Below are 24388 nucleotides of genomic sequence, written 5' to 3'. Positions count from 1 at the left end.
AGTGAAGTTCCACTGAAGTTCTGAAATGGGCTGTTTTCTGTTGATTACAGTCCATGCTGACTGAAAAAAAAGGAAAAACCTTTATTAGAATTTCCAGTTGATAAATATATCTTTACAGATTCTGCATAGTTCAAACATAAACCTAACAATCCGGTCCTTGATGAAACAGAAGTTATTACTGATGATAAGAATAAATCAGACATGTTTCTTTCAACAGCTGTCTTGATGTTTACCAGAATTTGTCTTCAGCATGGTTTTCATTGTAAATCAATACATGGCTTTTTTTAATTCCCTTTTTGGGAAACTGGAAGGAGAGTGCTTGATTAGTATCTCCTTCATCAGACAGTGTTCAGTGAGAAGTTGTAATTAACAAATAACCTTTGTATTAATACTGATAACCCTCTTGGAGTTATAAAAAGTATACGTTTGTTTTACAAATTTGCCTTTTCAGTGACTCTAGGCCTGTCTAGCTTGTTTTTATGCGTGGGTATGTCAAGGGAATTTCCATATGTGCTGTAACAGTAGAAGCAAAAGCAGTCAGACAAGTGCAGTATGCTCTATTCACCTTGTCTACAAACACGCCAAGCAAAAGGATGATTATGTCAGTTCACTGCACCATCAGGTCTTACCAGAGCATCTCTTGCATTACCCGAATAATGAACACAGAAAGCACATAACACTTTGTTAAAGTAAGCTTGCATTATGTAGTTTTTTTTCTTACATGAGGCTTGGTGATTTGGCTTCATCCCTGGCCTTTCTGCCATGTTTTGATGATTGAACTGTTGTGTTTAGAGGCATTTCCTCCCCATCTCTGACCTATGAGTAACTGGAGAACAGTTCTTTTGGGAAATACACTTGTGTCTGTTTTTTGTTTGCTGCTCACTTGTGTCTTAGATGTGTTATTCTGTCTTCTCAAATGTCAAAATATTATCATTTTTTGCAAGCCTTTGATTTCTATCTATGGGAAAAAATTCAAAACAGATAAATGAAACTTCTTCCTGTTTGGTTGTTTTTGTTTTGTTTTGTTTTTCTTAAGTTTGAAAATTATATCTTCACATTATTTCTTCTGTGTCTTCTTCAATCTTCAAAGAGCAAGACCCTTTTTTTTCTTTTTTTTTCCCTTTTCTGTAAAGGAAATACAAAACATACTAGTGTATATGAATATACTAGGTTACTTTTTAAAATATGCAGATTGTTTGTGTGGGTCAGACCTAAGCATTCAGCATTATCTACAAATTAATACCTTTTAGCAATCATGTGTTTCCTTCTTCTGATTCATAAATTATAAGGCAAGAAGAAACCAGTAGGATCACCTACTCTGTCAGTCTACAGGAAACAAAACAAAGACTTAATAGTGTTAGAGATTTAGTAATTTGGCTCTCCCAGATAAGGTAACCTGTTTGTTTAATCATTGATGAGTTTAGTAAAATCTGAAAGATTTAACACTGCTCAGGACAATTTTCTTTTGTTTTCTTGTTCCTTAAGTGAGCTGTCTTTTACCATTACTAATTTATTGCCATGATACTGTTTTTCACACTAACTTTAGTAATAACCTCAGAGATATTAGGCCAGTCTCTTCATAAATGCTGAAAGTGTTCAGTACATTCTTTGTGACTGTGCCTGCCTAAATCCAGTACAAGGGTCACCAGATGGAGATTAATAGAAGGAAACAATCTAAAGAGAGGTCCAAAGGACTGCTGGCATTTTCTGCCTCAGGTGATACGGAAAAATTAATTTTCCCTTCAAGTGATACTGAGGGAAAACAACATTGTGTTTTCCAGAGGACACCTGCCCTGGGAAGTTGGCTGAGCAGCTGGCAGCGTGGTCTGGCCTCTGTGTGGTGGGTCTGCTTGGCTCAGCTCCCTGTGGGAGGGCAGGGTGTCTATAAGGACTTGGAGGAGGAAGTTGCGCGCTGCTTTTCTCTGTTAGGTGTGACAGGCTCTCTGAAAAGATGGGAGGGTGTGAGATTTGTATGGACTGTGTTCTGCTGAGGTGTTGTTGGAAGATCGTAGTGCAGCAGGAGGCAAAAGTGTCCCGTTGGTCTTGTTAATGGAGACTCCTAAGTTATTTAGAGCTGCTCCCAGGTTTATCTTGTAGGTAAATCAGGTAGATCATTGCAAAAAAAAAAGATGAAGGAATGAAGTAAACCTTATGCAGTATGAACAGGAACATGTGGCAGGAACACCCACCCAGTGCCTGTTAGAAATCCAGCACCCTAATAAAATGACTTGTTGCTGAACATTGTTTTGGTATTGGGGTAGCATATGCCTGTAGAATAAGAGCATCTGTCAAGTTTCAGATGATTTGAAGTTACAAATTAAGCTTTTTTTTCGTTTGTTTTAAATTTACACAAGGTGTTGCTATTCTTATATAAATAGGCATATTAAACATGCATGTAACAGAAGATAAAGAATTATGAAAGTGCATTGCCCAGTATATATGTGGAAAAACAGCATGTTTTAGTTACAGACATTTTTAATATAGAGGAAGGATTAGAGTTTGAGATCTGGTTTGTTGTTCTGCATTACAGAGTGGCCTCTTTGAAGTCACAGCAGGAAGGCACATAATGCTGCACAACCAAAACCAAGGATGGAGGCATAGTTTTCATTCTAGTTTTCATATATTTATAGATATTTCACCTGAACAATTTGTGCTGTAGGATTATTTTCCTACAAAATTTGTATTATTTTATAAAACCACTTTTCTAATAGATACCAAGATTCTGTAAATATGAAACTCATAAACCAAGAGTTGATGATTTCACTTTACATTAACCATCCTTAGGGTAAAGGCAGCAAATATTATCAATACAGCTACTCAAGATAAGTGAAGAGATACTAGGACTTGAAGTTCAAGTAGTTAAAAGGCAATTCATTACATTATAATTTAGAAGGAATTTCCAAAGTGCTTTTTGTTCTTTGGATAAGATATATGCAGTATCAGATTTTTTGCTTTTAAGGCATTTGCTTTTTAATTGTCTTTTTTTATGATAACAACTCCCATTAATTTACTACCTTCTGCCTTTATTAGGCAATGCATTCTTCCAGGTCCTGTCAAAAGTAAGAGTTTCTGTTGCCTCGTAAAAAACTTAGAGAACAAAGGAAACTCATGTAGAAGGTGAATTTATTCTGTCTTTGTGACTTGACTGTGACTATAAGATACTGAAGTAGTTTTTTGACCAGTGTCACATTTTTTTCCTTTTTCTCTAACCCTCTGTGGTATTCATAAAACGGGACATGTTCTCTGAACAAAACAAAGGCCGCAGAAATGGTGGTTTTATGCTTTATGGACATTTCTTCTTAAAGCATCTTTCTGCTGTGATGCAAATAGAAACCTTAAATTAGCTAATGAGCTAATGGGCTGGATGAGTAGTGAGGTGATTACTCTTCCTGATGGCCAAAAATTGTATCACACCCTTTTCTGTCACCTTACCTCATCCACACCCTATTCTAACCTGTTGGAGATGTTTGTCTTGTCTGTGCATTGAGCCTCAGTTTTTGGGCTTGTGTAAGCTCTTCGGATCAGAGGCTGTCCTTTGTTGTGTTCTGTGATGTGGAGAACAATGGAGACTCGTAGCACAATTGCATATATAAGAATTAATAATGCTTCTGAATATATAAGAAATAATAATGCTTTGCTTTGCTAGGCTCTGTTGCTTTAGAGACCCCAATGGTTTTGTTCTTGACAGTAGAAAATGTCTCAAGATGCTTTTCTTGAAGAAGTCTTGGGACAAAGATGGCTGTTTTTTCAGAGTTTCCTCAAATTCACTCCATTGCAGCCTAAAGAAGGGATGCTACAATCTGAAATCATTGTACAGTGTTGAAGAACAAAGAAAATAATGCAAAGAAAATAATTTTATTTTAGATAAAATATTGAGTAAAAGCATCTGCAACCTGTTATCATTTATTGCAAGGACTTTTTCAACTAAAAAGCACCTTTATTTCTACCTTTACTAGCATAATTGGGTTTTTTTTGGCTGTGAGTGATAATCACATGGCTGTAGAGTCATGCATAGGAGCACCTACAATTTTCTGTTTTCGTATGCCCTTGTAGAAGATAAAATGTGTAGAAAACAAAACTGGAGATTATTTTTTTCACACATTTTCTGCATGTTAAGTCTGGAATAGAAAATGTGCAATAGTGTTAATGTACTTGGTGAATTTAGTGGTTGCCAAGGTTTTCAAGCATGTATGATTTCAAGCATAATGTATGATTAATTTCTATTGATTTTGTGTTTGAACTTAGCTGGAAGGTACCTCCTGTTACACTGTAAGGCAGTAGTCTCAATGCTTAAGGCTCATTTTTGTTTTCTTTCTGTTCTGCCAGCACATGGAATTTATAAAATGACCGTATTGAACTATACTGAGTACTTTATAAAAACAACATTCGTATGTATCTTGAGGATATGATTTAGTTGCTTGTATATGAAAAACTGACTTCTAATCTTTAATGTGGCCACAGACTGCTTGATCCCCTTAACAGATGAACTTCCATGCTTCTCCTCACATCCTCAGTAATAACCTTTTAACGAGATTATCAATATAATTTTATTATATTGATAATATAATAAAACTGTGACCTTTTATACTTGACCTGTGATTTGATAGCTATGTAATGATAAATTTAATCTGAAACCATACTCATCGCAGTTTATTGTCAGAGATGCTAAGTTCTCTTGATTGGTGAATTCTACATACATATTGTGTGTACAGTAAAAACTTATTTTTATTAGTTTGGGAAAGTGTCTTAGTGGGTTTTTTTGGTTTTGTTGTGGTTTTTTGTTGTTTTTGTTTTTTGTTGTTGTTTGGTCGGTTGTTTGGTTTGGTTTTGGGGGTTTTTTTTGTTCTTTTTTTTTACTTTTTTTCCCATCAAAACACATTGTTGATTTTAAATTAAGCATTGGCAGACAAATGTTTAAGGTAGTCAGGGGGTTGCTTAACACAAATATACTGTCTAAATAGTTGGATTTTTTCTTTAATTAGCTTGTTGAGAGTTGAGGAGCAGCCCAGGACTGCTGGACTGAGGAAAACACATTCAGTTGATTTGGTTTCAGAATGTTCAGTAAGTCTCTTCACAAGTGTGTGTGCTTCACTGCATTTACGTTTCCTCAAAGCAATGATCTCTAATGATCTCATGTGCTTGGCAGCCCAGATTCATCTGCAAAACAGCACTGTGCCCTGCAGCACCATGCTGGGGTGTGTGCTTAGCTCTGACTCGGAGGTGATCATCATTTCCTGCAGCAGCTAGTTAGCCCAGTGCTGCATCGCCCAAGATGTGAAAAAATCGCAGCGTGGCTGCAGGCACTTGGACTATTAAAGCTAGACTTGTAAAGAATGTGACGTGTGGCTTTGTATCACACTGCAGCATGATTCCTCTCTCCAACATTGGTGAATGACATGCTTCTACTCTTCTACTTGTGGTAAAAGTGTGCTGGGAGACATTAGTGAATAGGAAGATGAGAATTTGCCCTTTGGAGAGAGTGACTATATTATCTTTCAAAAATATGGCTGGTATAACATACTGAGTAGTCAGAATTTAAAAACAGAATATTATTTTCTGGTATTGTTATTACTATAACTTCTTTTTAGAGCTCAGAATGGGAAATGCTTCAGTGACTAAGATGTAATATCAAACACAGAACTATCAGTGAAGTAATGTTAGTCCAGCTTCAGTCTTATAGAAACTTTTGGGAGTTTAGCAGATTTTTGCAGAATGATACTGTACCTCTCCTATGTTAAATAGGTGTGAAACTGTTATTCTAGTGTTGGAGATTATTTTCTGGAAAGAAAGAAACAGTAAAAAATTAGGCACACAAGGTATTATGTTTCTCTGTAATATATGAAGAGTAAAAGAATCCTTCTCACTCAATAAATACTCTCTATGATTGTGTGGAACCTAATTAAGCACTTTGGAAGGAGGAGATGATGAGGTTGCATTTGTTTTTCACCAAATTGTTGTATGCCATTTTGCCAGTTACAACCTTGGGTTTGTTTTTTTTTTTTTTTTAATTGGTCTTTTTTTCAGTATTTCATTGTCACTGTTTTCCTGTATCAGCTAAATTTATGCTAGTCACAGTGAGGCAAGAGATTATATTTACCCGTAAAAACAAGTCAGAACTCTATAAGCTAGGTTGAGAAAACAATCAGTCACTTTTTAATTGGTTGCACACCCATATGTACATCCAGCTAGTTGTCCAGCCCTTCTGAACCTGTATGGCACCATTACCTGCCTGCACAGACTTTCTCGAGTCTTTTGAAGGATTGAAATATCACTTTGATTTAATGTTTAGTTAAGGATTTATGGAAGGGAGATGATTAAGAAGCATATGATTATGTTAAAATTGAGTTGTCTATGCTTTATCATCAAATTTATATCTTCAAGGTGGTAGTTTTCGTGGTTAGGATTCGAAGAAAGGATAATACCAACAGATGTCTCAATTCTTTTATACTGAAGACATTTAAGAAAATAGCTTTTGCTGACAATTTGTCTTTCAGAGGTATGCCTACATTTGGTTTTCAAGATGAATGTAGTCTGAGGTCATCTGTAATGATTATTTGAAAAGCTGAGCTAGGGCTTATGCTAATTGAAAATCTAATGTTTGATTAAACCACTGAACCAAATTAGAGGTTTCGGGCTTCTATTTTACAAAAAACAGGAAAGGAAGAATTAGTGTTCAAACTCTCAGCGCATTCTTTCTTACTACTAGGGTTAGGAGATCACAGAATGTCAGGTGTTGTAGTTCTACTTGAGCCCATCTACATTATGTCAAACAGATAGTGTGTGGAAATTATTTTCAGCAGAACAGGGTATTCCTCTGTTAAAACTAGTGAATTTATCTTAAACTGGAGGTTCAGCTTTCTCTTCTCTTCAGCCATGCTGCGTAAGATGACAGGTAATCTGCAAGACAACTTTCTGTGGTGGAATCATGGATGTGAATCTCAGAATAGTAATGATGGCACTAACCTTACGGCAGTACAGAGTGTGTGGAAACTCTTGATTTTAGATGTCCACGTAAGAGTTACTTCTTAGCATAGTAATGTGTCTTAGAGAGTTTGTGAAGTACGACGTGATCCAGTGGTACTTCAAGTTATAGTTGAGGAAAGGGTGAAATTTGCTCATTATGGATCCTATTATTACTTTTCTCATGTACCCATTGAAGAATAATATGTAATTTTTTCCCCAGGTTTTTCATGTAAGTTTCATGGTTCTTGTTCAAGTTAACAGCTTTTGTGTAATGAATTGCTTATGTGCAGCAAGACTTAAAGTAAAATTGCCTTTTGTGGGAGGATTTCAGCTCTCCTCTGAGAGAGGAGACAATTAACAACTTTGAGACGAATTCCCTTTCCAATTTACTTCTACTGCCATGTTTCTGCTGCCCCAGACATTGCTGCTTCAATGTGGAATTTTAGTAAAAGTTTAAAAGCCTATACAGATCTGATCTTGCAGGATTATGAAATCTTGAGATATTTTTAACTACGTGATAAAATTTCCAAAATTCTTAAGAAGATTGATGTGTAAAGAAGAAAGACTGTACACTGGATTGCCCTGTTCAACTTCATATGCATCCAAGCTAGTGTTCCTTTTTATTTGGAATTCATTACTTCTATGTAGAGTTTAGCAGAAGTTAATTTTGTCTGGTTTTAGATACTTACCATTCATCTTGAAACTCCCCATTGCCAAAATACAGCTTGAAATATGAACTTCCAAGAAAAACTGTCAAACCACAAAGCAAAAAACCAAACCCAACAATAATAAACCCCTACCTTCAAACACTGAAAACTTGGACTGTTTGAGTCACTGTATGAATCCAGAAGATGTAACTTGAAGACTGCTCATACTACATTATGTAATTTAAGACTTGGTGGCAATGCACTGACTTTGGTTTCCTCTCCTTTGTCACCAATTCCCCTTGTATTGGAGCAGATATTGTTTCATCAGCTAAGTTTAAAAGCAGATGTTAACTGTCTGGTGTTGCATGGTTCAACAAGCAGAATTTCCTGCAGCATCTCAGGTGGCTCTGGTTGCTGCCAGTAGCACTGCTAGATCTGGCACTGAGCTGTTGCAGCAGTTACATCACATGGGCTGTGGGCTGTTGTGGCTGTGGACAGTAAGTTAACTGATGTGTGCAAAATTAGAATGTTTACTATAATTACCACTTCTTGTCTCTAATAGTGGATGTTGCTTTACTAGTCATTTTATGTGATACTTCATTCTTGACACATCAGGGTGAATTAAACACATCTTCATCATGAAATTATTCCTCTTCACACTATTAGCTCATACCTATTTACACACTATAAATCATATCCTTTCTTCATTTTCTTCCTTCTATGCTGAGTCACTGACATCTGCTTTCATGGATCTTCTGTGACCTACTTCTGTTTGTGAGCAATTAGTACATTGCTTTGGTGGTAAAATAGTCCTTTACCTGTATGAGTGTTTTTACAGGGCGAAGTACATGCAAAAGTTGTTTTCATAAATTGCTTATGTACTCTGTAATGTGTTTAAAATGGTCTTAGCCTTTTCCCTGTATTCTTGTATTGATATATAGATTTAAGTCTAGTATAGAAAGTATACACGTTAATTATATTTTTTTTTTGTGTGTTTCTGTGTTCTTGGATTTTCATGAGAGAATAAGGTGTTACTGACCATTGAAGTGGTCAGGAGAGATGTAAATGAGAAATCTGACTTTATTCTGGAAATTCCATTTTTTTCTGTAAAACTTCACTAGCAGTAAGAAATCCTGTTTAAGATATACTATAAATGGGTTTTGTGGGCCAGATTCATTCATGTTGATATGCTTCATTCTGCTTGGAAACATCTAGTGTTGAATGTGTACTAGGGTTTTTTGCTAAAATGATGCTACTAATTTTCCAGTTTCAGTCACTGGATTTTCATTAGGCATAACTGAGTGGATAAACTTAAAGTCATATTGTTTTCTAGTTGTGGAAGGGAGCTTGAAGTATATCATTGCGGAGAAAGATTTCCCTTTCCCTCGGTAATGCATCATTTTTTCTCAGAGCTTGTATGAGAGGTCACAACCCAGCACTATGGTGTTTTGATCTGCAGAAAACCTATCTTAGATACGCTAAAGGGATTCTAAAATTGAACAATTGTTTATGATTTAGAGACTTGGATTACTAAAGTGGCACAGCATGTCAGAAGGAAGGGATGTTTGATGACATGACATGAATGCATTATCAGTACTTTATTTGCAATGACCTAGATAATTTGTTTCTGACCTCACTGAGTAATCCAGTCACTTGAAACATGAAGCATATGCCACTGAAACTTTTTTCAATACCATGCCACACTATTTTTAATACTATAAATGTGCATGGATATATTGTGCAGGTCTGTGGCAGCACACTGAAACACATAAATCATCTGATCTTTCCTGGCTTCTGTGGTGCTTGATGATTAAGCATTACTATTAAAAAAAAAATAGTGAGTGGATGTCAGAGGCCTTGTGTCATCCCCACTTGTGACTGTACCTGGAGATGTTAAAAATTGCTTCACTAGAGATTATTCAGATGTTTCCAGTTACCTCACTGTGACTATGCAGTGTGATGAGCTGCATGTGTAATAGGTTCCCTTCCTCAGTAGCTATATTGCCATGTGGAGCTGAAGTTTGCTCCCAGACTTAGTCTGGGTGCTGGGTTTTATACAGGGATGATAATTTGAGCCGTAGCTAGTGTCAAGTTAATCTTGCTGACACAACTTACTTAGCACACAATTGCAGTTGAAAAAGGCAGTTTGTATTCTCATGGTTAAAATAAAAATTTTTATTTTCTAATGGAGAAATTCTGAACCAGTAAAAGACTTATCTATGGTGTAACTTTGTCTTTAGAAGGGAGATCGCTTATGTGACTGTACCAGTTTAGATACACAGCTAACTTTTTAAGTGTGTTTACTGTATATCTAATACAAATCTGTGGAGAGAAGAAATAATTTATGTACGTTTGTAAATGGTGTCAACTATGTGCCAGCACGTGTTTAATTTTTTTCCTGTTAAATTTCTCATGAGGCATTGTTAAATGAAAAGTAATGATCAGTAGTTATGTCTGTTACATAAGCTCAGTTTTAATCTTGGAAAAAAGCTAGATCAGACATACCCTTTTTTATAACTATATTTTATATAGTTATTTATTGTTTTGCTACAAAAGGGATATCACTGTGTTTGGAAACTCCAACACAAACAGACTTTAATTTGTTATTGCTCCATAAATCTTATGGGGAATGGCACCTTGCTGGCTGCAGATAAGTGTGTAGCGGTGTCTTAAGATCATGACACTGTGGAGTGTTTGGTCACTTACCTTTTAGCATAACTTTGCAGATGTCTGGTTTCTGCAGAACAAACACCCTCTTCATGAAAGCTGCCATAGCTGGCATTAATTGATGCCCTCTGTCACAGGCTCGACAGAGATCAACAGCTGAATGGGTGCAGTGAATGGATTTTTTTTTTCACCTTCCTCTGGGAAAATAATGCTTCTAGATGCTTAATTATCATTTAATTAGAGAAACTTTTGGTCAGCTGTCAGTGGGAGGGAAAGAGAATGTGGGTCTCACTAAAGAGAGGAGGGTCTTTTGTTTGCAAACTGAATTTCTGAAGTGCAGTCAATGTGTGCATGCTCAAATGTGGGACACTGATGGTGCTGCCAGAGGTCTTGTGGGAACAGACATAGTTTTGAGTTGAATGCTTTCCACTTAATTGTTCATATTCAATCTCCTAACCCGTAAAGGGCATAGTTTTCAAACACCCATATTTTGCCCTAAATAATGATTTTAATTTTTTAAAAAGTTTTTTGGTTTTTTTTCCTTAAGTCCAGCGCATTAACTGCTTAAGCATTACTGACTCCTTATGTCCAAACAAAAAGCAAGACAGAATATTAATTGCAAAGTGTTTATATTTCTTACATAGAAAGTGTGACACTTCAGTTGCATAATATTTCCTCTTGTGTTTTTTAAAACCTGAGAAGGGAAAAGAAACAGGACCACTTTTCTTGTTACTTGCATTGATTCCCTTAAAAAAAAGATGGAAATTTGCATCACGTTGTTGAAGATTAGGCATTTATTGTGAATTTTTGGCAACTCTCATGTTTGGATGAAGAATGAAGATAAACCTCAGCAATTAGTGCGACAGTGCTGCTGAAAGAATGCAGCTTATTTCCCTCACATGTCAAATGTTCAGTAGGTAGCTGTGCTTCATCACTGTACTGCTTTCCATTCTGTAGATGTGTATCCCCACTTCTGGTTCTCCAGAGGTTAAAAGGTAACTTTATGTTCTTAGTAGGAGCATGTGTCTCCTGGGGACTATCCTCCTTAAATGATTTTCCCTCCTTTGTTTTTCTTGTTGCCCAAGTGGGAAGCTTGCACAAGTAGGAGTAAAAGAATTCAGACTCTTGTCCTGCTGGGTGTGATAATATAAGAATTCAGACTCCTCTGCTACTGTATTTATCTGCAGTATAGTTTTTCTTCAGTCAGGTGCATTGTTCTGACACTGTCTTAGCTGTTCATTTCTTAAATCTTGGGTAGTATTGCTAAAGGTTTGAAGACAACACACTTAATCAGCAGCCTCATAGTTTTGAGAGAATGGGAGCTACCAGATTTATTAAAGAAGGAAAGAAGCAGTCCTGTCCTGTCTGGACTTACTGCTCTTCTGAGTGAAAATGAATTGTTTCTATTGTTAATTATAGGAGAAAGGAGTCAAGTTTAATTATAATTAGAGGTTAAACCAGAAGAGAACTACTGAATTAGAGAGTAAAACCATGTAAAATCTGTCTCCTTCAAGCAGCTCCCAACCTCCTACCCTTGAATTTTAGGATGTGATTACTTTACCTCTACTACTTGAAGACTATTAGGAGAAAAAAAGTTGGGGGACGGGTGTGGAAAACAAAGGGGAACAAAAATCATAAAGCTATCTTAAAAATATTGTAAAATAATGTAGGAAAAAGTATTTCTAGGACTTTGTCTCTTAGAGGCTTTTCTCCTGGGCAAGTCTCTGTAGTACAGTGCAATGCAGACTGTGTTTCATGTGATGTAGACTTCTGTTTTAATAAGCTTCTGATTCTTTTTATGTGAAAGTCACTGTGGCAACATAAAATTTTTAATGGATACCAACAAATAGAGGAGGTTGAAAGGAAGATGAAGCACAACTTCCATAACAAGAAGCAGGGCAAACAAAATAGTTTCTTGTTTTCTTCCCCCAGTTGAAAATGGATTAGTCATTTTTGCAGTGTCTCTTAGACATCTACCAAGGAAGTAGGCTTTTTTAGGCTGGCTGCATATAACTACCTAATTTCAAAACATGACAGTCTTTAACCCACTGGGATGTTTTGGATATTGATGCCATGCAGACACTTTGAACCAAGAGAAGCACTCCTTAAAGTCCTTTCCATGCTTTTTGAGGAATGTGATTACTGTTATGAAGAGGCCTGTATGGCTTATCATCCTGGCCTGGTACATGGTAGGTTAGGAACAGTGCTCTTCTGAGCAAATAAGAAGGAAAGAAGCCCAAGAGGAGGTAGTTCTAAGGGGAAAATGGAATGAGAAAACTGGAGAGAAGGTGAACAGGGTTTCACTGTGGTAGGTAACTGGACAAACAGGTCTTTGGTCTGTAATCTGGAGACACTCCCATGTTTTATCTAAATTCTGAACTCTGGTGGCCTCAGTTTCAACCGGAGTTACAGAAAACTCAGAATATGTGCTTGGCTCCCTGGCAGTATTAAAATGTCCTTGGGAATTGGCTGTGGTTAGTCCTTGATTCTGGATGGATGTTGTTCAAAGGATGTATGGCTGGAACAGGACTCATTTGTTTATTGGTTTTGTTTGGGGTTATTTTTTGAAAGGGCTGACTGGGTAAAAGTTGTCTTTATATTGACTGCTTGTTGAATGTAAATGTGGAAAAGGCTACTATTCCCCATGGAGGAGGTAGAAGGGTGGTCCCTCAGTTGAGGGCGTCCCTTGACTGAGTCTGACTGCTTGTGTTGTGAGCAGCAGCAACAGGGCTCCAGCCTAGCTCCTGAACCAGGGACAGAGCCACTGGAAGAATTGCCTGTGACAGTGTCTGTGCTACAGCCTTGCAGACAGCATGCCAGCCTGAGGTGAAGTGGTGGCTCCAGAGGAAGTGGCATCCAAGATCCTGACTCACCTCCATCTGCTCTGCCAGTTTCTCCCAAGCTGTTAACAACCAGCAGTGGGGCAGAGTGAGAAACATCCTGCCCCCAGCCTTTCCTCTGCAACTTGGTAGGAAATGTCTGGCTGCATTCTCAGCACAGGAGATGCACCAGGAAATTGTAGTCAGAATATGGAGTGATAAGGGTTAATGTAAATAGTAGAGGATGGCCCAAAAGCACAAGGAGGCCTCTTTTTTGAACCTCCTGTCTGCAGCCTAGATAGGCATGCCTTCTGGTAAATAGGTATTAATAATTTCCTGTCTAATCCAAACAGTTTCTGCAAGATTATCTACTGTGCAAGTCAAGGCACTACTTCATTTGGTTAACGTGTCCAAACTAGTGATGCTGTGATCTTAATAGGTGTGATGTATGACTTTTTTTTTTTTTTTAAGATAAAACTTGTTATATATTATAAACCCCTCAGAGTGGCTACTGATTTTGGCTTTTTTTCAGTTAGGCTTTTTTTTTTGTTGTTGTTTGTTTGTTTGTTTGATTTGGGTAGGTTTTTTTCTTTGTTTGTTTTTGGGGTTTTTTGCATGTTCTGAATTATGTAGCATGCAGATAATCATACATAGCAGTAATTTAGGCCAGCCCTGCATGTTTTTCCTCTACATTTGGTGCTAGCTTCCTAATTACCCTTCTATTTTGAATGAATAACACTTTTGTGTCAAGGAATTTAGTTAAATTTCTCAATATGATAGGAGATACCTAGTAACTTGGTTTTTTTCCCTTCTCAGAATACAAAATAAACTATAAATTCAAGAAACAGTGGGATTTAAATGATCCCATCATCATGTTCTCAATAGGTTGTATGATGTGAAGATGCAAAAATGTAATTTTGGATATAATAAAGCAGAATTGCTCAGTGGTCCAGGGGTTTGTGATCCTGAGCATTCTTTTTGTATGTCCTCCTCTGCATACTCACTTTGGTTGTAGTACAGACATTAACTTTTGTGCAGCTATTTTATGAATATTGTACAACTATGGAGTTAGTAGTTAGCTTAATACTCTTTTTTTGTTACTGTAGAGGTGAATGTTTAATTATGTTAGTTAAATGTGAATCAGTGGGTTTAGGAAGGTTCAGGACAGACAGAATTATGCCGTTTTAAATCTGTAGAAGAAATTTGGATTTCTTGTAACTACTGATTATTCTCCTGTGCAAGAAGAAGAAAAATTATGGATCGAAATTGACTAGAGTAAAAGTGAGAGCAGTCAGTGAAGCTGAAGACGCTGAACACATCGAACTAGCAAGTTCAGTTGAGAAGGCATAATGACCTTATTACTTGTATTGTAAGACTCTGGTTCAAAGGAGATTGAGAAGCCCTTCTCAGTGAAAGTAGCCTTTGTTTCAGTCTCCCTCAGATCTGGTTATTAGAGATTTGGCAGATATTTTTACAATTCTGTGATTTTTCCTGGTGTCTGCTTTTGCAGTGATGCTGTCATGCTTGCATTTGAATCCTTTAGGCTGTCTATGGAAAAGGTGATCATACATCTAGTTGATTGCATTTGATGTTTTATTTTCCCTGTAGATTTTTCCTTGTTAGAAATACAAAGACAAAGTCTCTTCTTTTGTACGATTGAGGAAAGGTGAAGTTCTGATGGCATGGTGGCATGCTGGTTATTGGTATTAATGGTAGGGAGAGAAGGGAGTTTCATGCACATTTTTCAGTATTCAGAGAGGACTTGTAGCTTACTGCCCATGTTTATCTGGCCAATAGCCAAAGCCAAAGCACTCAGTGTAGTGTTGCAAAGGTTCAAGACAGACCACCAAACCAGGGCAGCAAGCAGCTGCATCTTGGTGGGCTGTTTTCATGATGTTTTGACAGCACTCTTGTTTCTTCAGACTAAAGCTCACCTTACTTAAGTTGACTAAACCTCACATACAAAAGAGGAAAATCTGAATCCTTCCCTACATTATAACACTTAAAATTTAAATCCCAGTAGCCTATTTTCTGCAGCACATTACAGAATGATGTAGAATAATTCCTCTCAGAAAGAGTATACATAGTAAGTAGAACGTTTGACTGTATGTGCAATGTTGTAAAGGTAGAATGTTAGAGATACATATATATTTATCTAAATATATGCATACATTTTAGGCATATGAATATGAACGTGTGTCTGTATATGCATATATACACATCTGTATACGCATACCAAATTTGGAGAGTGTATATGCAGACATACAGTCTAGGTAAAATATATCAGAAAATACTGCTAGATAATAAATTGATATGAATGTGAAATACTGACAGCCTTTAAAAGTGTAACTCTAATTCTGCAGCATTCATTGAGGAATATTCTTGGCCAATTTGTTTCCTTGCATAAAGTGATCTAGGTGTGAACGGGTGCTAAGTGTGGGCTGTGTTTTACTTTGACTTTCTGGGTCTGGAGATGCTTCATCAAATACAAGCTTCAAGGCTACTTTCGACAAGGAAGCTGCTTGCAGTATCGATGTGCGTCATCTCTTCAGGGCAGCTGGTTTTTGCATTTATTCCAGTTAATATCCCCGCAGAACTTGTCTGGGTTCTGGAGCACATGGAAGTACTCACTGAACTGCTTTTTAATATAGAAGGCTTCTTCTTTAAAAACAAAATAAACCGAACCAACCAGACAAAATAGCCAAGACAAACTAAACTAAATTCCTCACTTCAAATGTTCTGGGTTTTTTTAAGTTCAGTGTCGTCTGTTCAATGCCTCTTCAGTGTTGATGTTGCTGAAGAAAATAACTGTGAAGTCATACCTTAGCTACCTTCATTACAAGTTAAATATAACTGAGATAGAACTTAAATTTAACTTTTCTGTATAACCAAAGTCACAACATCTCAAGTCTTGCTAGAGACAGCATGTTCCTGCTGGGGTAGTTTTCAACTATGCAGTTTTAACACCTGAGAAATTATAACCCCTTTTTCTATCCCTGGAGCCTTTTATAGGCAGGCTGGTCTTGCATTATTAGTGTCTCATGTGTACCTGGTTGGGCTTCACATTCTGGATATGGCACTAACTTAATTTCATTGTGCTTGTATTGGCAACTAAAGCCATTTGTTTGTAGCCTCTTTTTAGAATGGGAGAAATCCCTTCTAATCTTTGCCTCGAACTAATCTGCTATATATTACACTAATACCAGAATTAAGATGGTGTGGGGCAGTGCTGTGCTCAGCATAGCCTGTGAGAGATGGTGACCTGTCAAAATAGCTTAGACTCCAAATACATCTTCATTGCAAGTGTAAATATAATGATTGAGGATAGTGAAATGAATTAATTATCAATTATAAAGGCTGATGCCATATTTCCATGAAAAGCCTGGCAAGCCTGGCTCTGACAGAACAGCCTGCTTTCCATACTTCTTTTGAATAAATAAAAGTGATTAACTTTCATTGCCAGTAATTTGTTAATCTTTTAGCCCTCATTCACAAGAAGAAGTTTCCACTTCAGTGCAAATCTTTCACAACTATTACCATTTCTTGATTACTCTATCAGGAAACCTGTTTCAGCTCTGGATGAAATATTGTCTGTCCTAGAAGCACTGCATTTCTGCTTCACCTTTTTATTCTGTTTAATATTTTCAGGAGATTGTGGAATGTAGCTGTATTTTAACAACCATACTCTTACTCGAGTCTCAGGCTTTGCTGATTTCAGTCTTAACTGTTCTCCTCATTTCTACCCAAATAGCTTTTGCCTGATATGGGAAGAATTGTGGCTATTTAAGGAGCAAAGTAATCAAGCTTGATGCAACTGGATTGCATCTTTCAGCAGCTACTGTTCACCCTGGGTTTGTTACAATAGAAGTTCAGCAAAAGCACTTTCTGTGTAGTGTCTTCTGTTTGTTTTATCATGAGTGCTTCTCATCAGAAACCTTGATTGTCTGTAGCAGCTGGAGAAGTGACTTGGAGTTAGTGCATTGAGAATGATACTGGAGCTGAGGTGAAGGAGGAATTCCCCCACAGTGACACATGCTGAGAAGTCAGGATAGGGAAGAGTAGAGTGAGTGGGCAGGAGTGTCAGTGACAGAGAGCAGGAGCTATGACAGAACCTGTCTTGAGGGGGTGGATTTGGGAAACAAAGAAGAAATGATGAATTGGATTCTAAGATAAGGAGTAGTGCCATTTGTCCAAGGCACTGCTGATACAGTGTGAGGTCAATGACTTCCAGATAGGTAGTCACCCAGGAAGAATAAAGTCCAGGAAGGATATTTATGGGGCAGAGAAGAAGGCAAAAGGCAACAAATGTAAACTTTCTGTTCTGCTCGAGTTTTCTGCACACACCAAAGTGTAATTATTGTTAAAAGTGACTGATTTTTTTTTTTTCTGTGCTCTCTCCTGTTCTTTTTCATCTTGTAAAAAGATTTTCTTTTTTTTTTTAAAAGTATTCTAAGCTTTGCATCTTACCTGCTGCCTAGCTTGTTAGTCTGTCCTTGGCATGCAACCTGATCACAGCATGAAATTCAAGGCTTAGAGAATTGCATTTTGGGGATTAGTGCTCTGTGGTTTACCAAGGTTTATATTTCCCTAAGTTACAATCCCTGTAGAGTATTCCTGCATGGCTATAACTTTACTGCAGACAAAGAAGCTTTATTTCAGGTCTGCCTCTTATCAGTTGGTTTATCTTGTCAGATTTGAATGGGAGAAGAATGGTTTTATGAAAACAATAGAAGGGGAAAGTTGATGTGTTCAGAGACCTAGGAAAAAACTATTTTGTTTTAAAATGGTTTTAACTTCTGAGATTCTTTTGTATAAGGAAAATAGCTGTTTCAATGCTAAATATAGTTCAGTAAGTAATGTTTTGATACTTCCTTTGTGCCACCCTGCTTCCCATTTGTGGAGTTCTGGCAGCTTAGATCATCTTTCAAGGTTCCCTGAAGTTTATTTTTTTTTCATCCACAAAATGCCTCTTTTATAATAGCATTATTTTGGGGAAGGAATTGTGTTTCACAGATTATACAGGATGGATTACATTGTTTCAAAATCTTTGTGAAGCGCAACTGAAAAACGAAACTTACAGCGAGAGCTCTAAGGTGGAATTGTTCTTCCATGCAGTGAGTTGCATCTTACCTTACTGGTAAGGCAAATAGAGGAGAACTTCATATCTTTTATTTTTTATTTCTCAGTAGAACATTTCATTTGAGTATGATAGAAGATAAATTCTCTCTGCAGCCACATCTGAGCAAGTAGGAAACGTGTTTTTGAAATGGCAGCAGGGGGGAAAGATTACTCTTTGTGTAAGATCTTGATATTGAAGGTAATGCCATCATACTCTCCAGAGTGTTAAAAATACACAGCCTCAAAAAAAAACCCCAAAACCCAAATATGAGTTTAATTAGGTGTTTTTGATAATGATCTGTGAAAGACATTGCAGATTCAACTGAGAAATGTAAAGTTTGGATATTAATGTAAAAGTGAATACGAGGCATTTGTTTATTTACATAGGAATTTCTGGTGAAAGTGATAAAAGTCTCAATTTCTACAAGTAAGGGCAAGTGACAGGTAAGTGCAAGGAATCATCCATGTAGCAAAATCTGTGAAGGGTATCTAAAATTTTTGTGCTTTAAATGTATTACTTTCTTTTGCCAGAATTTGTGGTCGTCCTTTAAATCCTAGACTTCAGCCATGAAAAATTTGCTTTTAAGTCACATCATGTATGCTCTGAGCCCCAGCCTGCATCACAGATGTTGGCAGTGATACCGTCGCATCATCATGGAGAGATGCAATCTCTGTGTCTTTAAATGAATGTCTGATAAATACCAGAAGTTTTTCCTGGGTTCAATTTTAGATTGGAGAATTGCAAAGAAACAATTATTCGAGCTTTTAAAACAAGAGTAGCAGATAAAGGGAAGAAAGTTAGCAAACATATGGTAATGTTGCAGGAAGCCAGAAGGAAAATTTTGAACCATTCTTTGATAAGAAAGGAATTCAATGACTCTTTACCTGGAAAAAATTTAAAGAAGAGGGGAAACAATTAGGACTTTGTTGTCTGATGGAATACAGAATATTTGCTCAGGTTTTGTGATGTAAAAAGTAGAAATTGATCTAGACAGATTACTAAAAACTTGTGCTTATAATTTCACATTTTAAAAGTTCATCCTTTATTTTTGGCTTAAAAATGGCAGTATATGTTTTAAATAAGTTTTGACTTTTCCAGTACTCCACATGTGAAACTTGGAATAATTTTGTACATTCTTTTCTTAAAAAGGTCTACAGTAATGATACACTTGAAGGTTAAATCACTGTAATAATTATGTAATAAATAGGCTTTGCATTAACCTATTAGAGATTTGGAAGTGACACTCTTGCTGCTTCACAAAGCATTTTTGAAGGGGAGAGTACTCTTAGTATTTGACTTCTTTTGAATTTTGCAGATACTGTCTATACTGATTTCATACTCAACTTTTAATCTACGGTTTTTTTCTTTATTTTCCTTGTCTTCTGTATTACTTCGGAGTACTTCTGCACCTGTTTTGCTTTATGCTGTTAAACTCCATCCTTTCTTTTACACTTTATTCAGTTTAGCTATATCTAGACTAATTAGTCTTGGTTTCTGGCTGTTACATAATGCGAGATGATCATAGTGTTACAAAATTCATTTTTTGAGATGTCTACAAATAAGATCTGAATCTGCTTCTCTTGCAGTCTGCTTTGATAATTAAATGCTTTTGTGTATAAACTTTTTCCATTTTAGACATTTTGGAGTTTTTCTAAACTTTTACAGAAAAATTCTGATTGAAGTGGTGTAAACATTAGCATATGCACTCCAGTTTATACACAGCTAAGGTCTCTTAGTTCAGGATAATATTTTCCTTCTGCATGAATGTTTGGAGTGTTGGGGATTTATGTTTATGAGAATATTTATTATAGTAGAATGAAGGAAGAAGGAAACTACTTCTGCCAACTAATATATAAAAACTGTATGATATATTTAAGAAAAATACCTCCTTTCCCAAGTTTAATCCATGTCTTAATTTACTTTTAATCTTGTTTAATGATCTTGTGGTATGGGAAATTAGTGGCTTTGCAGATGAAAAATGTATGAGTAAAAAAAATGCATTCATCTTCTAAGTTATCATCTGTTCCATTGACAAAAAGCACAGATGTGAAATTTATCTCAATAATTAGATTTATAATTATTACATCATTCTCAGATTGATAAATCTTGCTCTCTTTGGCATGTGATTTCAAGCTGCAGTTCATGCAAGGAATAGTTTTAGTCATTGAATGGTGATTGTAAACCTGAGATTGTGTTTCACATTACATTTATTTTTATATCTTATAAAAAGTGTATGGCAGAGAAATAAGCTTTAGTTGGAGAAGAATATTTTGTTAATGACTCTACAGGGAAGTGCTGGTCGTTGCACAGAACAGCAAACGTGCAAGCCTGAAAAGTATCCATGGTGTATTTTCTTTGAAAACTTCTGGTTTTGCCATTATCCGTTATAATCATAGACTTCCTGGACATGCCTACAAAACAACAATAGATCTGATTTTTAATAGGAAACTGGGAAGTCAGGGAACTCAGTAGCAGAATCTCAAAACGCCCATATGTGCTACATGCTGTATTTCTGATGCTAATGTCTTCTTTCCTCTCTTTTTGCCCACAGCTGTAGAACAAGTAACAGGAAGAGTTTGATGGGCAGTAGCCAGTCTCCAGCTCTGCCTCGGCCTCATTCACCACTCTCAGCTCATACAGGTGATTTTATAACTATGCTACTACTGCTATTATGAAATTCTTATGGTGTCTCTATAACTGAAGGAAAACATACTCTGCTGTTCTGTAATAGCACTGTAATAGCAAAAAGTTGGATTTTGTCCTATCCGAATTTCTGTTTTTAGATCCATAAATCCTACGTTATGATCAGTCCAAAAATATCATTTGTCTATTTTTTATTTCTCCACCTTGCATTCTGGTAGATTTTCTCTCCCCGTCCTACCATTGCTCTTCCTATAGCTTGCACCACATAACGAAGGTAGTGGAGTCTGTATTACATTCTGATCCTGGAACTTCTGCTCCCGAGGATTTATAGTTTCAGGCACTTTGGTGGTAGTTGCTGTACTTATTGTTGTATTTATTGTTGTAGTTGCTGTATTTATTGCTGTGCATGGCAATAAATTGATGATAATTTTGTTTTTCTTTTAAAACATCTGCAACACTTAAAGCTTGAATGAATGTCCATAAATAAATATTTAATTTATAATAATTGCCTTAATTTTTTAAAGTAACATTTTTAGCATATCACCTCACATTTACACAAATATTTATTGTCTTTTTATTTTTGAGGGTGCATTGGCAATAACTACAGGCCAAAATGAAAGCACCACACTAATCCTTGTGTAATGAATGACTCTGAATACTCTGGAGAACTTCTTGCAGGGAGATGCTAAACAAGAAGGTGCAGAGCTTCACATGAGTTTTTGAAGTATATTAAGGCATCTCCAGTTTTCTTATGGAAGCAACATTGTTAGAGAAAACCTGGTGGTGATTTTTGCTCTTAGATTTTTGCTGCCACAAGTAGGAATCCAGGCAACATGAAAATTTGTAAAGAGTTCAACGCAGTAGAGCATTTAAAACAACAAAGTAAAACATGGTGCAGACTGTTTTTAAACTGAAAAATTAAATTTTGAAATGTTTGGAATGCCATTGTGGGTCTCCCAAACACAGAAATTTCCATTTGGAAGCGGAGATTGTGGTCACCATAAAAAGTGTCCTTGGTTGTGCTGTGCTGACTTGAGGAAAGCGTAACAATGCTTGCTCTAGCATGTCTGCTGCTGTAAATGACTATACCATCTGTTTTGAAATGGAAACCTTGGGCCAGTGATGCCTAATGAACTCTGAAGTATGGACTGACCAGCACATGTTACTTGGGATTTGGATATAGGTTGTGTATTTGATAAATGGTGGAAAGTTCCTGTCTGGCAGTGGACTCAGGCTTTCATCAAGTTGCTTCATCTTTTGAATTGATTTCTCAAACAGCAAAAGTGAAATAATATTTCTGATGTCACAACTATTGTCAAGTGGCTGAGAAGGTTGAAAACCAATTCTATAACTAAAAGGATTAAGTGTAAGTGGTTCTTCTCCATAAACTCAGCAGTATGTACTGTTTATTCAAAAGCATATTACAGAAATCTGACAGCTTCTCCCATTACACGGGATACAGTAGGTTCTCTTACTTGGCTACTTCCAAAGGCATGTGTGCTAGGCACTTGAGCAGCACTGGTAAATCTCATAGTAAGTCTCATCACATATATGAGATTAACATTTGCATGTGCATGTCCAGCTGTGTTATTAGCTTGTTTCTGTAAATGGGTAATTATAGTAAATATTCACACAACTATTGGATCTTAGCTCAGCTGGGTAGTGTACCTAGACATGTCTGTACATCAGATCCCTGTGAATGTCATCCTAATCCACACAAATAAAATATATGCAAATTTGGTAAGCTAAATACTTTTCTCTACACAGGCAGTAGGAGTTCAGTGTTTCAAGTGTTTAATGTCTATAAATCTGTGAGAATGTCAGGCTTGGGAGGCTGGATTTATAGTGATCCTGTGATTTCTGTGTTGTCAGAGCTGCCAGGTGTTAAACTGCACTAGCTTCTGCACACTCACATTGCCTTCCTCCTCTCTGTGGTGGCATGTACTGGAGGCCTGTTTCCTTGCAAAGTGTGGTAGAGGGATGTGACAAGAGACTGTGTGTGCTGTACAGCTTGCTGGGTTTATTCTTCTTGGCTCTCCTTGGCTGAGAGGAATTGATCCAAGTCAGAGAGGCCTCCTTGACTCCACAGAGAGAACCTGGTATATCTCCTGTCCAGCTATAGATGATTTTAGGGTCTTTTTTGAAGTTGAGATTCTCTTAGGAAAGTTCTTTAAATTGGAAGTTTTTACTTTACAGCTAGATCATCTGCCTGGAGCATGTACCTCAAGCTTAAGTTTCAGAGAGACTGAAGATGATCCTCTAAAACCTTCGCATATTTCTTACTAACGTTTGCTGTTGGAAGAGGAAACAATAGAAGAGGGAGAGGCAGACAAGAGTTTCCAGACCTTGGGGAGCATGTAGCAAGCTGAATGTGCAGCAGAGTGCTTGCATTTACTGAAAACAGGTTTATTCATTAGTCTGTTCTTGGCTGAAGTGTGGTAATAACATGCATTTTTGACAAATGTGTTCTAGTGAGATTGTGCAGAATTTGGAGGACATTGAAGAGCACATGCTCTGGAGAAGTTTTCCTTGTGTGTTTTTAGAGTTCTGTTTCATTCATGCAATCTGCCCACATGAGTTCAGGCTGAGGATCAGGTTGCATGGATGCTAATATCTGATTTAACTTTGTGAGACCATTGCACAGTTTCTTGTCACTGGGTTGTCAAAAGAAAATACTGATTCTTGCATCACTTGCCTTTTTTAAGGGACTCAGTTTAACTGAGGAGAAAGCCAGGAACTTTAGACATTGAGGAGTCTTTTTGTATCACCTATCCTAGAAATCTTTAGCTTCCTCACATTGCATGTTAGGCTTTTTCTTCTACTGGATCCCACTCCTGTACTCCCTACTCTCAGGTGCTCCATCCGTCTCTGGGGAGAGCCTGCTGTTGCCCTTACTGAGAAGTTCCATTCATTGCTCTTATTTAAGTGGACTATATTCTTAATGTTTTTACCATCTTAGTTGCCAGCTGGGATTAAAGCACAACAAAGGGATAAAGACCTGCAATAAAAGCTAAGTACCATGCAGCTGCTCACCCACCCATCCCCCCTACAGGAGGAAGAAAAATTAGAAAAAAAAATTAAAAGTTAAACTTGTGAGTTGAGATTAGAACAGTTTAATAACTGAAACAAAACAAAAAAATACAATATTACTACTGAAGATAATAATAACAACAATAACAATTGTAATGAAAAGGAGAGAGTGGTGTATCATATCCAAGAGAAACAAGTGACCCACAATACAATTGCTTACAAGATGCTGACCAATGCCCAGCCCAGCCCCCAGCAGCAGCCAGCCCCTCCTGGCCAGCTCCCTGCAGTTTACATCCTGGACACGATGTTCTGTGCTGTGGAACGTCCCTTTGGCCTGTTCAGGTCAGCTGTCCCGGCCGTGCTCCCTTCCAGTGCCTTGTGCATGTGGTCACTGTCAGGGAATGGGACACTGAAAGTCCTTGGCTAAGGGTAAACACTGCTCAGCAGCAGCTAAAACATCAGTGTGCTGCCAGCATTAGTCTCATGCTGACTCCAAACAC

At 37.1% G+C, this 24388-nt stretch overlaps 1 protein-coding gene across 1 annotated transcript in view; it reads left to right on the top strand.

Moving 5' to 3' along the window:
• Positions 1 to 24388, top strand: part of MAST4 (microtubule associated serine/threonine kinase family member 4) — a 125597-nt gene that overhangs the window by 31678 nt on the left and 69531 nt on the right. Inside the window, exon 4 of the mRNA XM_066569760.1 lies at positions 20767 to 20855. Coding sequence (XP_066425857.1) covers positions 20767 to 20855 — 89 coding nt within the window. The remainder of the gene's footprint in view (positions 1 to 20766; positions 20856 to 24388) is intronic.

This window comes from Molothrus aeneus, chromosome Z (assembly GCF_037042795.1).
Source record: "Molothrus aeneus isolate 106 chromosome Z, BPBGC_Maene_1.0, whole genome shotgun sequence".
Lineage (NCBI taxonomy): Eukaryota > Metazoa > Chordata > Aves > Passeriformes > Icteridae > Molothrus > Molothrus aeneus.
Note: the sequence above shows the minus strand (reverse complement) of the source record. Positions and strands in the feature narration are given on the sequence as shown.